This window comes from Magallana gigas, chromosome 6 (assembly GCF_963853765.1).
Source record: "Magallana gigas chromosome 6, xbMagGiga1.1, whole genome shotgun sequence".
Taxonomy (NCBI): Eukaryota; Metazoa; Mollusca; class Bivalvia; order Ostreida; family Ostreidae; genus Magallana; species Magallana gigas.
Window position 1 is genome coordinate 35907358 of NC_088858.1, and position 18151 is coordinate 35925508.

The 18151-nt window shown below is 33.5% G+C and overlaps 3 protein-coding genes across 3 annotated transcripts in view; 2 read left to right on the forward strand and 1 right to left on the reverse strand.

Moving 5' to 3' along the window:
- Window positions 1–196: 196 nt before the first annotated feature.
- LOC105331808 (uncharacterized) lies at window positions 197–4136 on the reverse strand. Its single transcript, XM_034469479.2, has 4 exons — window positions 4056–4136; window positions 3306–3406; window positions 2870–2992; window positions 197–1627 (listed from the first exon to the last, which is right to left on the reverse strand). The coding sequence occupies exons 2-4, from the start codon at window positions 3325–3327 to the stop codon at window positions 243–245; spliced, it is 1530 nt and encodes a 509-aa protein (XP_034325370.2). The 5' UTR covers window positions 3328–3406; window positions 4056–4136; the 3' UTR covers window positions 197–242.
- Window positions 4137–6098: 1962 nt separating this feature from the next.
- On the forward strand, window positions 6099–9013 carry LOC105346781 (putative nuclease HARBI1). Its single transcript, XM_066088820.1, has 2 exons — window positions 6099–7440; window positions 7893–9013. The coding sequence occupies exons 1-2, from the start codon at window positions 7325–7327 to the stop codon at window positions 8926–8928; spliced, it is 1152 nt and encodes a 383-aa protein (XP_065944892.1). The 5' UTR covers window positions 6099–7324; the 3' UTR covers window positions 8929–9013.
- Window positions 9014–10427: 1414 nt separating this feature from the next.
- Window positions 10428–18151, forward strand: part of LOC105322436 (stomatin-like protein stl-1) — a 12711-nt gene continuing 4987 nt past the window's right edge. The window contains exons 1-3 of the mRNA XM_011421164.4: window positions 10428–10545; window positions 16951–17094; window positions 17325–17424. Coding sequence (XP_011419466.3) covers window positions 10462–10545; window positions 16951–17094; window positions 17325–17424 — 328 coding nt within the window. The 5' untranslated portion in view covers window positions 10428–10461. The remainder of the gene's footprint in view (window positions 10546–16950; window positions 17095–17324; window positions 17425–18151) is intronic.

Here is an 18151-nt window from a genome sequence, read left to right on the forward strand (position 1 = left end):
TAAAAAAAAAACGGGGAATCTTGTAAGAGAAGTCCCGGATTAGGGTTAAGACTCAAAACTGAAGCTTTAAAATGCAAATATGATATTGCTTGACAGATTCAAATAAGGGGTATGGTACTCCATTGACCGTCAAGGCCGATGGGCCTCTTGTTATAAAGGAAAAAACTATTCAACATCAGCATAAAAAAACCAACGGTATTTTTGTTTCTATTTTATTAATCTTGCCATTAAAATAAAGGTCATTATTTAAGATATTTTGTTATGTACAAATGTCCATCATCAGTTCCAATCCAGAGATGGTTTTGTTTGTCGACAGCTGTGGAGCGGATCCTCTCTGAGAAATCACAACGTATCTCGTGCTTACGCTCTAGCCTTGGATCGATTATGACAATCTTAGGACCCGGTGAGTGTACTCCGATAATAATGTTTCCAAAGTTGTCAACAGACGCACTTGCTGAATATGATTTGTCAACCACTACTTTGTTAATAGCCTCAGATGAAATTTTATCAGAACCCAGCAGATGCATGGAGAAAATGTCATTTTTCAGGGCAAAGATTTGACCATTTTGAGAAATGATATGCTCTATCGTAATGCATTCAGGTTTTGGTTCAAAGACTTTCTCTACTTCTCCGTTCATGTCAAGTTTAAGAATGCTGGACTTGTAGCAGCTGTGACCTATGACGTATATTCTCTCGTCCTGATAAATAATTCCACTCAGTTTTTCGGTGTGTGTAGAAAGATCTGCAAGCATTCTTGTCTTTCCTTCCCGAGAAAATAATTCCACGATAGGTTTGGCCCCGACAGTGTGGATTCGTGTCACCAGCAGATCGCCATTTGGCATGCAAGAATTGAAAACTGGATAGTAGTCTAAATCAAAAGATCTAAGAAGCTCCCCAGCAGAATTGTATAGTTTCACCTCTTTTTTATTCTGCAGATGGTTCACCCACACAAGGTTATCGTGAGTAACGCTTATTCCAGGTATTTGCGAATAGTTATTTTCATCCATGCCCTTAATGCATGATACTAGATCTAATTTCTTCAGAAACATTTTCGCAAACATCCCTGGCAACTCTTTACGACATCTTTCTTTCTTTGATCGCTGGGTTCTAATTTGCAATTTTTTCTCAGGAGTCGACCTCTTCACTCGAGCTGCTTTTCTCTTTTTTTGAGAAGACGGGTTTGTTTTCCGTGAACCCTCTTGTTTTCCTTTTATATTAGGAGAAGCGCGTACTCCTCCTTTTATGGCAGGAGCTAACGTTGATGATGACTTTGTTTCTTTCATCGCTAAAGAGGGGGCTTTCTTCATATTGACAGATGTAGATATTCCAGACTTTTTATTGAACGTTGGGAGTGTTTTTGCTTTTTTGCGGCTGTTAGAAATTGTGTTCATGGAGGATTGAATCTTTCTTTTGAGAGACTTTGTTGGAATTCTTTTCCCCGGATTCCATTTTTGTTTTTTATGTGATGATTTTTTTTCATCGGCTTGTTCTGTTGAAAACGTCCTTTTGGTAGCCCCCGTTTTACTTCTTCTCAATGTATTTGTTTTCAATTTTGAAACTTTTGTTGGCCCATCATTGTGTAGCCAAATTATTCGTCGATTTTTATTAGTATTCGAAGGACAATGATCTGCAAAAGTCAACAAAAGTAAACATAAGCATGCTTTACACTTTTCAAAAATCCTTAAGAGAAATTCCGCTTTATATATGATGTGTGATATTAAGATTTAAGGAATGTTGAAATAGTCCTCGACTACGATTTTTCTAAAATAACTGAATAATTCAACGACCCCTTTTTTGGACTTGGCAATTATATTTCATATTACTACAGTTATTTAAATTGTGAAATGGCTGGCGGCTACCAAAGGGTTCTCCTGTTCACGAATAACTCCTCCAACAATTTCAAGATAGGATGTTGCTGTTTTGCAGATCAATTGTGCACATTCCTTTGGAATTGGAATATTTTGGTAAAAATACCAGCTGTTGAGCTTACAATCATTTTTGTGATTCACATAATATATCATATAGGATACCCATACTGGTGTGTTTGATTACCCCCTTCTACAGTTTACAAGATAGGGAGTTGTTTTGCAAATCAATTGTACACATATACATATATCAAACATATATGTACATGTACATATATCAAAAATGTGAATGTTACTTGGATTTTGATTTTTGATAATTTTTTGAAAAAATATCACTTGTTGAACTTAGTTATTTTAGGTAAAATATTACATGTAGAGTACCCCATTTCTCTGGATAGGTAATGTTTATCAACTCGGGTTTAAAATATGGATTATTGATACCGTACACACAAAAGAAAACGCGATTTGCTGCCATATTGACAGCTTTTCTCTTTGTATTCATGATCGGTGAAAGGTATTTTAAAACTTTATTTATACTAGAAAATTATTTCACTACACCAGGACTTATTCTTTTTCAGATTGAGAGTCACGAGATGGTGAATCAAATGTGTAGTTTAAGTGTTTGTATTAATTGATTTGGTTTCTTATCATCATCATCACCACCATCAGCATCATCATAGTTCATTTTATCAGGCATGTGAACCGTGTGTGGCCTATTGTTATATTTATAATACATGTATTTAATTTTAAAATTCATTGATTTTTGTCTTGTGTTTTCTTTCCGTATGATAAAGGTGGTTATAACCCTTATCTTTATTAGAAATGGGAGATTTGAAAAATAAAATAAGCTTTGTGCACGAATTATATTTGTTGCCTCTACAAAATACATTATCAGACATTGAGGGGGAATTAGATTGAAAATCGAATTGGTATGATCATTTATATACATCAATGTAATTCAAATGATGTAATAACATAATGGTAGACTATAAATTAATATTCACCTTTCTCGTCCTGCAATTTTCTATTCCTGAGATTATATCGCCGCTTAGTTTCAGTCTCATTATCATCATGTACAGAAGCACTGCTTGTAGCTGCTTTTCTTGTAACAATCTTCTCAACTTTATCTGTTACAGAATGAGAATTAATGATTTAAGCAGAACAACTGCGCATTTAATAAAGAAAAACAACAGGAATTTTGTCCATTGTGCGAATTCTAAATGTTAAATTAATGATGATTTAAATGCAGTATTTTAATTCCGAGAAATGCAATGTTCAGAGCATAAAATGCATAATATTATGTTTACAACAGAGTGTGTACCCAACATAAAGCTATAGAACAGGCTTCGTGAAAGGTAAGACTCAATGAGTGTTTTAATTAACAAATAAATAGTTTTTTAATTAACAAATAATAGTACATAGATAACTCTGATAGATTACCTTTAAACTGAGCAATCCTCATGCTGTCTCTTCAGATTCTTTTAGTGCTGTTCAAGTGTAATATGTAGATCAACAAGATTTCTGCAACATCACTAGGTAACCTTAAAACAAGCCAGACAATACAAAGAATTTGTCTTTATTAAAGAAAACAGTCAAAACTACGAACGACTTACTGAAGTATATATAAAGAATACCCAAGATATAGTTTGATAACAGATTTATTCAATCTGTGATTGAAGGAAATATTACGGAAGAGATTCTGCATCAATTAAGCAATTTGACTGTTTAAATTTAGTGTTTTGAAACAGCAGTCAATTTATCTTGTGTATATCGCAAAACTTTAAGGATTTGTTTTTCATAATTCAGTTGGACCGAGTTAGCAGGGGCACGAATTGAAATTGATGAAATATTTATTTACTTTGCGCATAGGTAAAAAAGGGATACAAACAAAATTCAGGAGAATTCAAATAGCGTATAATACAATATTCTAATCTATAAAAATACATCAAATGTGTATCATAGTTCTGCATTTAAAAATAATAAAACACCATAGATCTCTACACATTTGAGGCGTCAGATGTTACCAATGACAACATACAATTAAGCTACTACACTATAATCTCATCTAAGATTAGACGTTACCCGTGCTATTAGCATAAACAATTTACATGGTACAGATATGCGTGAAAATTGCTTTTAAAAATTATGAAATTGTGGAAGCTCCAACAAATTGAAAAATAGTGTACATACTGTCGACCTGATAAAGTACTGGGCTGTACGTCAAACAGACGCTTAGACTGACAATGCCTTTATGCGCGATATATACGATAGCATCTTCCCAAGTCAAGGGTTTCTGATCCGTACCTCTCCTCTTGTGGGGAGCAGAGTGGACCGAAAACACTTGGCTAGCGAAGATGATACGATAGAGACAGAGGACCAGTCTAACAACGCCAAGTCATTCACGGTTACACAGGATTTCACCATCCGATCGTTTCGGTCCTCATTATTCTCAAAATTAAAACAGACACGTCTTAAAGAGAACAACTACATTATAAACAGTTTTAGTTCGCATTCTTAAAGGAGGTTTAGACAATGCGTGCGATCGCTCTAAAGTAATCAATCGACTGCCAACTTCGCGCCCAATTGGGTTACTTAGCTATGTAATTAAAAATTGACGTCTGAATTAATAAATGAAAATTTGAACCCCCGTTGTTAACTCGTACGGAACTTATGATTTAAAGTTACGTTTAAAGTGCATTTTGATACAATTTTTCAATCATGAATAAGTACAGTTTAACAACCCAAAACGGCTATAACTTTTGAAATAATGGTTCAAACTTATTGAAAATTGGAACATAATATGTTTTACGGTGCGACCGTTGGGGCGAGCGCAGCATGTGATCAAATAATGAATTATGATAAATCAATAAAAATAAAAGTATCAACGTAACTGAATTTGAATGCAAAATAAAATATAAACATGCCTATTTTTTCTAGTAAATTTTCATTATTCAGAATTTATAAGATTGTTTATTTATTTAAATAGAATTTATCTCAGATACAATGTTGTTGAATAATAAAGATTTTAACATAATGTTTATTGCAGTTTATTTCCTCTTTTCTTGTAGCAGACATTTTTCTTAAACTTAGTACATATAAAAAATTAGTACAGTACATATAAAAAATTATCATAGAGTCCCCCCCCCGTTTAAAAAAAATGTAATTTACGTATAAAAAAAAATTGCTGATCATATAAGAAAAACGGTTTTGGACCCCCCCCCCCCCCCCGGGGAGGATGTAATAAATGTGAAAACAAAGATACCGTTGAGCAGTTAAAGAGCTAAATGCATACTACGCACTCACCATTCCTTACCCGGATTAGAATTTCCCTGATTTTGAGAATTTCTTTTTCATTTTGCTTGTAAATATTTTTTGAATGATGCTGCCGCGCCCCCTTTTAAAAAACGTTCCTGGAAATTACTGTAAATATATAGTGAATAAAATAAATGTGAGCATTCATCCAAATGAGAGCAAGTTACAACTGTTTTATTTCCTATTTAAAAAAAAAAGTCCCCATTCGTTAGCTTTGCAAGATTTTGAGAAGATTTTGGTATTTATATTTCAGCAGATTTACAATAACTACTTAGAGTAATTTCCCCTTATTGTGACGTCAAAGTTCACGTCGGTCAAGTGTCGTCTGTCTCTTTGAAAAAAACCCTGAAAAAAACTAAGTGAAATATACTGTTTTGTTTACTTAAAAAGCATGATATTCTTGAAATTACACAATTTATCTGTTTCTCAAAAGTTTAACTTTGATTCTCGCGAGAAGGAATCAAGTCTAGTGAGATCGTCCGACATTGATAAATTGCATTGTGGGTCGAAAGTTACTGACTCCGAAAAATTCTGTGGGATCAATGTGGAATGAGAGTACCAATGCACCGGATGTTGACATCAGAGAAGCGTTAATACAAGATTGAGCCGCGCAGAAAAAGGTATGGCTAAGGTGATTGGCTGAATTAATTGCTGAAATAATGATTATTTCAAAGTAAATTTATCACTGTTTAAAATAAATGATGGATTGAAGAAGTACTGCAAAAAGTAAAGAAATAAGAGGGGTTGAAATAGGGGTGGGTGTCAATTTTGGGACTTGGATTTATTTGCTGCGGATCGCTGTAAGTTGTAAACAAGCTCAATTTTGACCTATAAACGCCATTGGACCCTATGTATTTCTATTGATTTTGTGTTAGTGCTTGGAATGAACTTTCAAATGTGACCAAGGATATGTCTGTAAGTAATATGTTTTACGGTGTTACCGTTCTGGCGAGCGCAGCAAGAATTACACATACCTTGCATCATTGTCAACCTAGTGTTATTTAAGTATCAACGAACGTCAAAGAATTTTTGAGAGAGTATTGCTCTACAATAAGTATGCCAAAGGTACTAATTTTAATGGTTATGATACATACAGCGCAACCCCTTTCCCCTCTTTAGTGAGAGAGAGAGAGAGAGAGAGACCGGTCCCTGTTTGTAGGTGTGTAATTTCCCACCTTTAAATTTAATGGTTTGACTATATATGCACTATCTACATAAAAAAATTTAATTGTTTATTTTAACTCTTTATTCCGTTTTATTTAGTTCAAAATGTCCTATAGTTTATTTCGTCCCTACTCATAACGTTATACTTACCTGCCTACTGTATACATGGATGAACAATTAGCTTAAAAATTGAGTAAAGTATGGCTCTTGCTAGTATTTATTTATATAATATCTATATCAAAAACAATATAAAACAAATCATATGTCAATGAGGCAGGTATCGCAGACTATACTGAAATAGCCAGTACACTCATTACAGATGTTTGATCCACCTCTACATTTATCGCGGGAAATATAGTGCGAGTGCACTGTGACGTCATCCATGACTTTGTTCGTCTTTGTTTACGTTTCTCGACTCAATACGGAGGTATGGAAGCATGCAACAAATCTTTTGAGTCTCGCCAAAGCATATGCGGTACTCAAAACGTGTCTTCAAACTTTAAGTCACCGTAAATTACGAGTTAAAAGTCGGCCATTTTTCGCATAGCACCACGGGTGAAAACATTAGAGAGCATTATGGGACGTAGACAAAAACTTTTGTTTGATGAACTGTAGGTTTAGCTCGTTCTTTTTCCCGCGCACACTGGTTCTTAGAGCTCGCTTCGCTAGCCGGCGCTGCGCGCCGGCGAGCTGCGCTCGCTATAATAGCAAACTAGCCAGGTGGGTTTAGGTTAACATTGAGCCCTATGGGAAATGAATTGGTACTCTTTTCCCATGTGCAATGTGCAAGAAATCCATTGTGACGTCACTCGAAGGAACGACAACTCTGTTAGTCTAACGTAATGGAATTATTTTATTTACAATGCATTATGTACAAAGGGCGCACTTGTTTCAGACATCCGGGCGACGAGCCGGTTCACTTTTATCACATGATCACATTGATGCGGCAAGATTTCTGAAACGAGTAAAATTTCAGCCGGAAAATGGCTGCCATTGTAGTAGGAGCGATAGGCCTACACATTATAAATGATGTTCTCGAAAGTGATGAGGAAGACGACGATTTGGAAGATATTTTTGCCATTTCAGGAGCAAGTTTAATGTACGCAAGATGAATGTAATCACTAAAATTCCAGTTTTAGACATAATATGAACGATAGGATCTGTTTATTTATGCTTAAAGCGAACTAAAAGATTGAAAAATCAGCTTGAAATGATTATTTACTGCTATATTGAATTTATGTTAACAAAAACAGGGCATAAGCCTTGTTTACATACATGTAACAGATTTTTTAGCTTTGTATCTTGTTTATAACTCTACGACTGACTCTCAAATTTCATTTTCTCATTAGAAATGCATTCCTAAAGTATCGTATTATGGAGGAGGGGCATTCGATCCACTCCATCTTGCAATACTTATTTTTAAAAATGCTTGTATTGACTGATTTGGAAGATATTCTTGCCATTTCAGGAGCAATTTTTTTTTTTTTTTTTTTTTGCATTTCGAAAATTTTAATAAAACTATTATATTTAATTTTTTTATTTTTTTTTCAGTGTAAGAGATGACAGAATAAAGTCTCAGAGATACTATGAGACAACAATTAGAAACTACCTGCCAGACTCTTTTAAACGGTTTTTTAAAGTAAATAGAGAAACTCTTGAACTTTTATGTGAAAATCTTGCTCTTCATCCAACATTAAGTACACGTATTGTTTCTGGTGGAAGACCCCAAATTCTGTTGGAGAAAAAAATTCTAATGACCTTAAGGTACCTGGCATCTCAAGAAACTATTTGCGAACTAAGTGACCGCTTTGGTGTAAGTGAACACTGTTTTCTTAAGAGCAAAAAGCAGGTTATAATGGCTGTGATTGATACTTTTTTCAACAAATGTATAAAATGGCCAGATGTAGCAGATTTTCCCAACATTGCAAGAGAATTTGATGAAATGGGGGCATATAATTTTCCAGGTGTGATTGGAGCCATCGATGGTTGCCATATACCAATCGAAGCACCATTACAGAATGCCAGTTCTTATTATAACAGAAAAAAGTTCCATTCTATCATACTTCAGGGTGTTTGTAAAAATGATCTACTGTTTACAGATATTAATGTTGGTTGGCCTGGAAGGGTACATGATGCTAAAGTACTAAGAAATTCTAATCTCTGGGAAGCTGGATTCGAAAAATGTGCACATGGACGCTACCATATTTTAGGAGATGCAGCATACCCCCTCAAACAGTGGCTTCTTACGCCTTACCGCGATAATGGCCATTTGAACCAACAACAACGACGCTACAACTTGCAGTTGTCCTCTAAAAGACAAGTTATCGAACGTGCATTTGCATTACTAAAAGGACGCTTTAGAAGACTCAAGTATCTCAATATTAAAAAAGAAATGGATATGTGTCAAACTGTAGTTTGTACATGCATACTTCACAATATATGTATTTTACAGAATGACAGATTGGATGACATTATCAATGTAGATTCTGATGATGAAGATGGTCAAGGGCATGTAAATGTTTATCCATGGCTTCAGAATGATGCCCAGGGAACCCTTAAAAGAATACAAATTACAAACAGAATGTAGATACTGTACCTTGTGCAAAAGATCATGACTACCTTGATTATATATACAACTCTTTTTTACGTGTATATAAAATCTTCAGAAGCTACTTCATTGTTTTTTAATCATTTATTGTATTTTACCAACATAAACAAAGTTGTCAACATAAATAAAAAATAATTTTCAACAAAAAAAAAATAAAATAAGTCTTCTATCTTGTTCTCGTGAGAGTGTGAAATGGGAAACCATATTTATAGGGAATTACTGGGACGATTAAAACAAGGCATTACTGGTCCGATTTACTGACGCCAAAAAAATCCGTTGAATGAATGTGCAACTAGTCCGAATTTTCTATTCACACACGCCTTGCCGGTAGAGCTCGCTTCGCGCCGGCGCTGTGCGCCGGCGAGCTGCGCTCGCTATAACTCATTATATGTCCTATCGAAATCTGCAAAAAATGTTTACTTTGCTATAGGTGAAAAATTATGAATTGTAGTCTCTATCAACTTTTCCTATGTACGGTTTTATCGGTTTTTCAATGAACTAAGCGATCTCAACTTAAAATACTCTCTATAAAATATTAAACATTAGACTAGTGTCATTTCACTTTACATAGCTTAAAATGTGTTAAACACAATTTAAATCAAGAAATATTGGCAAAACCATGCATCACTTTACACTGATATTATAAACGATAACGGTAAAATATTCCGGAATGCTCACAATGACGTCATGCGACAATCGAAAGACCTTAAATTTAGGGCTGAATGAGATGCAAATTAAGTCGTATAAACATGCATACGCATAGCTTCACGCTTTTTAATAGTAAGTACAAACAAAAATTATTGAAATATATTAGAACGTTATATTCAAAAATGTGTTTTTGAATATACATGTACATATAAAGTTGTGATTTTAATAAAAGTACATTAGAAAGGGGATTGCTACACAGAGGCTTTATTTCAGAGGCGGATCCAGCAATTTGGAAAAGGGGGGGGGGGGGGGGTCCAATTGATGAAAATCAATATGTACAAAATTCATTATTTGTCAATAAACAATTTATTTGGAGATAATTACAGTATTTATATTATAAATGGGGGGAAATGCCTTCAAATTTGCATTACAAGTTTTCAATAAAATCCATATGTCCAAGAGAAATTTAGGGGGGGGGGGGGTCAGACCCCCCGGAATCCCCCCCCCCCCCTGGATCCACCAATGTATTTAATTAATATTTTGAGTACTTCATTGCTTGATTCACAGATTGGGTCTAAAAGTTGGACAAAAATACGCTATGCCTGCTGTCCGATCCTATTTCATTTTGAAACAAAATATTCAATGTTTACATTTTATAAAATACAAAAACAAATATATTATAAAAATGTTTTTATATAATTTTTATCTAAGTAATTGTATATTATATTAAGCATCAATGTATTTAATTTAAAAAAAAATCAAAATATTTACAATATCTGTATGGTTTAAAGATCGTTGTTGAAATAGATTTCTTTACACTGTCAGGAATATTACAATTTGTTCAAGTACGGTTCTAAATTTCTCATGATAAACACGGCTTCCGGTTACAGTTCTCCGGCCAAAGTCGTGTCGAAGATGTCGATACCAAGAAATCTACGATTTTTACAGGTTTGTAAGACTTTTAAAATTATTTTTTTCTCAAATGATATCTTTACAGAGTGTTCACGCAAAAAACATTATTTAATGTGAAAAGCAAATCATTAATAAGTATCATATCATTCATATGCTGTTATATACATACGTATATTTTATTGATAAAGACAACATTTTTATATATTTCATTCATATTGAATTAATTTCCTTTTGTAGACCGAGTGGTATTTTATGTTTGAAATTTAATTTGTTTGATCATTTTAGAAATACATTGCCGCATCTGTTTGTGATCTCTCATGTTGACATCTCCCTCCTCTCCCTTATCCATTTCTCACAGTGATCCCCTGTTTATTGCCATTTGTTTATTTTCGTTTATCTGATTGATGGTCAGACCTTAAGACTTGCGTGTCTTTGAATTTATTATAGTAATTCCCTCCTGTATCCTGTTTTGAGAATTTATGTCTTTGAGCGTTCCCCAAATTTTGGTTCCATCTTGGAGTTATTTCATTGGTCCTTTATAGAAAAAGGGGAGGAGTTGTCAAAGATGAGACATGCGGGATTGATAATTATTTGTCACTCTCACTTTGGATTTCTTTTTAAAATGATGTTTCTTTAATTGTGATTTTGAACTTTAATAAATTCTAAATTTTAAAACTGGATATTTTTATTTACGTTACATTACGTAACCAATACTACGTAGTCACAACATGGTGGAGAATCTAAATTCGTATTGTGCTTCTTTTGGACTATTTTTGCGTTAATTTATTGAGTTAAAAAAACAAAACAATGTTTACGCCTGTACGAGGACTAAACAGTGATTTTAGTACACCTCCAACTGTTATCAATAGTTGGGCTAGATGACACTCCTGTCTTCAATCCTCGAAGTTCACTAAATTATTCACGAGGAAACAATGTTTCATCAATTTCGGACAAAGTATCTTTGAAAAAATTCAGTGGATTTAGTTCCGAAAATGGCAAAAACTTTCTTATGGAATTCGAATCATTTTGTATATACCAAAATCTTACAACTGATGATAGACGTGTTGCAGCTTTCCATCTCCATCTATCTGGACCGGCATTGATTTGGTTTAATTCGTTAGAGATCCCTGTAAAACGCACATGGTTTACCTTAAAAAATGCGTTTACAGAGCAGTATGCAAAACAGGGAATGTTTGACCCTGATATGGTTGTAGAGAGTGCAGTTTTCGAAGCGCTGAGGTTGGCATCTTCACAACCCTTGGAAGATTTTCACAGTAAGATAATGGAAAAGGGTTCCCGCCTGCAAAAACCCGAGAGAGATTTAATCACAAAATTCGTCAACGAACTACCTGATCAGTTGGCATTTTTCGTACGGACAGCGTCCGTTAAATCTTTCAAGGATGCTTTGCAACATGCAAAGTTAGGCGAGGCCTATGGATATAGATCCCTTTCCGCCACAGCACCAATGGTCGCAGCCGTACAGCCAGCAGAGTCGAACACCAACCAGGGCCATAATCAACACCTCTTTAGCATGTTGCGCGACATCAGTCACCGTCTAGAAAAATTAGAGGCACCAACTTCTAGACCGCGGACTGGACGTGACCGGGATTTGCCTACCTGTCACGCGTGTGGGGGAGCAGGACACTTGAAACGAAGCTGTAATTGGACCGGGCACGGTTCCCCAAAGTCTCAAGCAAAGTGCCAGATATGTTTCCAGACCGGACATACCGCCGCGGAATGTCGTCTGTTCGCTACAAAGAAAACAGTCCGTAATTCCGAACAAAAAAATGCACAGCGCCCGGGATAAATGCGGCATCTGTCTTAGGCTCCAAGAATGATGTATTAACTGGTGCCGATAAGTATGACATTTTTCAGTTAGGAAAATTTGTGTATTTACATGTACGTTTTCGTTATAATTCAATGTCTGCACGTTTGGATTAGTATGGTACAATCAATTTAATTTCTTCAAAATTTTACCAAAGTTTGGATTCCGTGGTCTGCACTTAACAACAAAGCCAGACGCGCAATTGAAATAAGACCGCCACCTAATCTGTAATTTTCTTATGCATTCTGTTGATATATTTATTGACAGTGTGCTATATTTAGTTGTGTGTATTTTCATTTTACTGCAGAGTATGTTTGACCTGTAGTAATTTATGAAGATAACTGTTTACAAATTTTGTCATTGAATGTAATCACGGATGTTTTATTCCAAAAGGATTACATGTACAACTTTTGAAATGTAAATGAATTGTTTAGAATAGAAATGTATCTTGTCTGTATTGTGTTAACTTAGATGGATGCATCGACAAGGTTTAACAATTATGATACAAGTCGAGATATATTGAGAGTTCATTTTGTTTATGTCATATAAAAATATATGCAACTTTTTGTTGTGGTTTACATAGATATTGCTCTCTCTAACCAAGGATGTGTTATTCCGACAGGGTTATAATTTATGCAATTCTATAGTATTTGAGATATCTTGAATAATTGACATAGTTATTGCTGTTTCTAACCAAGGATGTGTTATTCCGACAGGGTTATATTTTATGCATTTCTATGGCGACTGAAATATTTTCAAGACAAGATTGATATAATTTAGTTGTTAAACTTTTCAGTAGTTTTTGTGTGCAAAGAATAAAAAAGTAAAGAAAAAAAAAAAGTTTAAAAGTTAGGATAATGACCATGACATTGCAGTGTAAGGAGAATGTGTGAGTACATGTACTGCGCAAATCATGTACAGTGTGAAAGTGATAAAAATAATTTTCGGGTGACATGATCATTATCTTTTCAGTTGTGTTTAATGTTTACTTGCATGACTTGAGTTTTGTGTTTTTATATGGTGAGTAATGTTTATTTTTTTAATGTTTTTGCAGTATGATTTTATTGTCTTTATCAATTTTTTTTATATCTAAAATTGAATGTCAATTTTTTTTTTCGGGGCGGATGTTATATACATACGTATATTTTATTGATAAAGACAACATTTTTATATATTTCATTCATATTGAATTAATTTCCTTTTGTAGACCGAGTGGTATTTTATGTTTGAAATTTAATTTGTTTGATCATTTTAGAAATACATTGCCGCATCTGTTTGTGATCTCTCATGTTGACATCTCCCTCCTCTCCCTTATCCATTTCTCACAGTGATCCCCTGTTTATTGCCATTTGTTTATTTTCGTTTATCTGATTGATGGTCAGACCTTAAGACTTGCGTGTCTTTGAATTTATTATAGTAATTCCCTCCTGTATCCTGTTTTGAGAATTTATGTCTTTGAGCGTTCCCCAAATTTTGGTTCCATCTTGGAGTTATTTCATTGGTCCTTTATAGAAAAAGGGGAGGAGTTGTCAAAGATGAGACATGCGGGATTGATAATTATTTGTCACTCTCACTTTGGATTTCTTTTTAAAATGATGTTTCTTTAATTGTGATTTTGAACTTTAATAAATTCTAAATTTTAAAACTGGATATTTTTATTTACGTTACATTACGTAACCAATATTACGTAGTCACAACAATGCGTTATGAAATCTCTTTCTTCTCTTGCATAATGCGTACAGACAAGAAAAAGATGTTGTAGTGAATAAGTTAATATTTGTAAAAATTTTACCCAAAAAAATTCCTAGCAAAAATCAAAAGATGTGGTTAACAAGATGCGGATAAAGTCACTTTTTGGAATTGATCTTTTATTCCTGAATGCTGTTTGATCGAAGTGTAGCTGCAGATCTTCTGCTCTCGGTCTGAAAAAAAAATTGGATGCATGACCTGGGAGCTACAGTTCCTTACTTGTCTTAAAAATGTTGCAATTTACGGTGCACAAAAGCATGCACTACAAGTACCATTAAATTTTTCGGACAATTTACGACTGAATTATTAAACACGCTAACCAACAATTTATCACTGATCAATGATGCTTTACTTGCCTCAGAATTTCTCTTAAACATGCTAACTGACCTCTGAGAATGAAGTATGTTCAATACACTTGTAAATCAAAAGTCGCTTTTTTTTATTTATTATACTTTCATGTTAAATACTGAAATCTGATTGGTTTAGATGCAGTTGATAATCCGTTCTATTACCCTCAGCGTTAGCAATACACTTAGCAAGGGGTAACACAACGAATTGTTACATGCACGTACGGTTCGCCGTAGAATTCACGTCATTTCTATATAAAAGCAATATAAAATTTTTCTAAAATTAAGACATTCAGTATAATAAAATAAATAATGCCTGTTTGTGAGGATAACAGTTGAAATTGACATCCCTCGAAAACCACTGTCAATGGTTTCCTCGGGGTGTCAATTTCAACTGTGACCCTCCCAAACAGGCACTATTTATATAATATATACTGGTAAACAAACTACACTACTTCACTTTATGGGGTGAGTGATGGTGTGTAATGGTGTGAAAGACACAATAGAAACTGTTTTTTATGTTCAAATTCTATTGAAGATGAATTTCATTTTATTTTAATATGTCCCATATACAAAGGCTATCGCAAAAAATACATTAAGCCTTATTACTGGAAAAAACCTTCAATGTGTAAACTTCTGCAACTTTTTAATGTTGAAAATGTAAAGGAACTATGTAATCTGGGTAAATTTATTCACTTTGGTTTGAAATTAAGAAAAGATTTACTTAATGCAAATTAGATGTTGATATCATAGTATGTATGTACACTTCTGCCACATTCTCCTTTTAACCTACCTGTACGTGTATATTGTTTATATTTATTGCACTGATGAGCTGTATAGCTTAAAGTTAATAAAGAACTGAACTGAACTGTAATAGAATATCAGACAGAGTTGGGGTCAATTACTTTGAAAAGTAATTAATTACTTTCAAATACATTGACAATTTTATCAATTACTTGCAATTACAATTACATTGTTTTCAAAAAACATTCAGAGGTCACTAGCAGAAAAAGTAGGTCATTGACCTAGTTATTTGAAAGTGAAAAATAGCACCACAACAGTGGGGCTGCAATGTAGAATAAGTAGTTTTTCGTTCCTATTAGTGGATTTTTTTTCGCCCCTGAGTAAACGTAATCCTTGACTTTATATAATGTTAATGTCAACATAATACAGACAACAAAAACAGTTTTAGGCAATCAATGGTTTGGAGCTCCTATTAGTCAGTTTTTTTGTAAAACTCGATCAAAAACAGGTACAATTTTGCAAATTGATAGAGGAAATTCGGACTAAATTAAACTAAAAATATGAGCTTAAAACGATTCAGTCAAATATACAATTAGTAAAGCTATTCGTATTTTATCATTTCCCAACCTACAAATTGTTTTATTATTTCTAATGATTACAAAATAAAGAAAACCTTGAAAATGGTGGACAAATTGTCCAGAGATAAAACAACTTTGGACTTCAGATATTGAACTTTGTAAAAATATTTTTTGAAATCTCAAACCCTAAGTAAACTTAATCCTTAAGTAACATTGAGTTCATTTTTGGTTCTGAATAATATTTTCTCTATAGTGAATTAATTTTTATTCACATATTAAAACTATGTTTATTCAGAAAGTACAACTTTCGGCAGTACAGCATATCAGTATATAAATAATAATTGCTATAATTCACAAGAAAGAGATATTTTGACTCCCTTAAGTCTAAAATCAATGGGGGTTCTTGGGTATTAGAGGAGTTCACACCTCCACAAAATTAGATCTTTACCTATTGCCCTGGGCAGTGTGTTATGCTGTATAAACAAATGAAACATTACAAGACATTTAATTATTGTATAAACAAAAGTCCATGCCAAACATGTATAAAATCTATTTATCATTATAAGACACCTTTTTTATATTTTAAACTTGGAAAAAAAGTAATTGAGATGTAATTGAAAAGTAATTGAAAATACACAATATTTTTGGAATGTATTTAAATACATTCAATGACTTGTAATTGAAGACAGACTCAATTACAAATTACTTTCAATTACTTTGAAAAATGTAATTAATTACACTCAATTACAAATACTTTTTTCAATTACCCCATCCCTGATATCAGAGGCAAATATTTAAAGGTGACAATGTCTGTAGAAGAATCTTAGGAATTTTTTGAAACCAAATATTTGTACAGAATATGTTCGAAAATAAGATACATCACTCCACAACTAGAGCAAGTTTTTGTTTGCCATAAATTACAACTTATTAAAATGCTGAAAATATTAGGTTTTAGGAACCGCCATGTCCAAGTTGTCCACCAATATTTTTTCAGACCCAGAGCTACAGACTTGCTGCTAATCCAAATGCAGAAGTGCAATGGTTTACACTAATTTATGAAACAAAAAATTGAGGGGAACCCAATTATACACCAATATTGCATGATTTTAGAAAAAATCTTTAATTTCATGGTTATTTGATATATTTGTTTAGATTGTGTTATACATAGCATGAACTGCATTCAATCTTACAATTGTAGAGGAAAGTTATCTTGACACAATGGGGCCAGAATGCAGCATTTTCATCAAGATCATTACCCATGAACACAGTAATATTATTTGTACCTCAACAAGAAGCGTGGGTGGTAGAACGGTTTGGAAAATTTAACAGAATCTTAGAACCTGTGAGTATCATTTGTTTCCGATTTATTGCTCAGCTACTACTGAGACTACACATAGAAAATGCAATTATCTCTTAAAATTTCATTACATTTATAATTAACACTGTAGAACAAATTAGATTAGAACCATTTAAAAATTGCTTGTAGAAGTAAAAGCTTGTTAAATTGCTTAAAGTTAAGGCATTTATTTATAAATACTAGATTTGTATTAATTTTTTGCCATCATTTTTCAGGGACTTAACTTCATTTTCCCAATTGTTGATAAAGTCAAATATGTCCAGTCTTTGAAGGAAGTGGCATCAGAGGTACCGGAACAAGCCGCTGTCACATCAGGTCTGTTGTTTGTAAGATCTTGTTCCCCTTGATTTGCAGTATTTATTTGGTCTAATTATTTGATTCCTTTTATCATTATCCATTGCATGAAAATATTAACTGTAAGCTTAAGGTCAAGATCTAGTAAATGATTCCAGACCGTATTTTGGGGGCTAGAACCATAATGACGTCATAATTGATTTGATGAATCTTTTCCCCTATTTTACTGCTTTAAAGGAATTATGTAGCAAATAAAACAATATTTTTACATTCTTTATTTAATCACATGAAAAGTAATCCTGGTACCTATATTCACTTTGACATCATTTTAAAGGGCCCTTAGGGGAGGTTAAGAGCTTGTTTAATGCTATTTATGGAGAGACTGTAGGCATTCCAGATATATTTCATTAGTGAAAAGTGGACAAAACTCCCGAGATTTGTTACTTTTATCCTTCATATTTCATAGAAAATGGTTGTTTAAAACATGATTTTTCATTGTGTTTACCACAATTTTAAGCCCTGGTACACCCTATGAAACAAAGATATTGTTATAAAGCACCATTAAAAGAATTTATATCTTAAATTTCATAAACCTGTAGGCACCTTTCATTTACTAGATCTTGACCTTAAGGAGGCTTGTATTTAGTAAAGAAAAGTTCCATATAATATATATTAGCTCTAAAAAATGCATCATTGGAACCTACGGGTTTTCTATCCGTTACACTGCTTTGAAAACAGTGTAACGGAT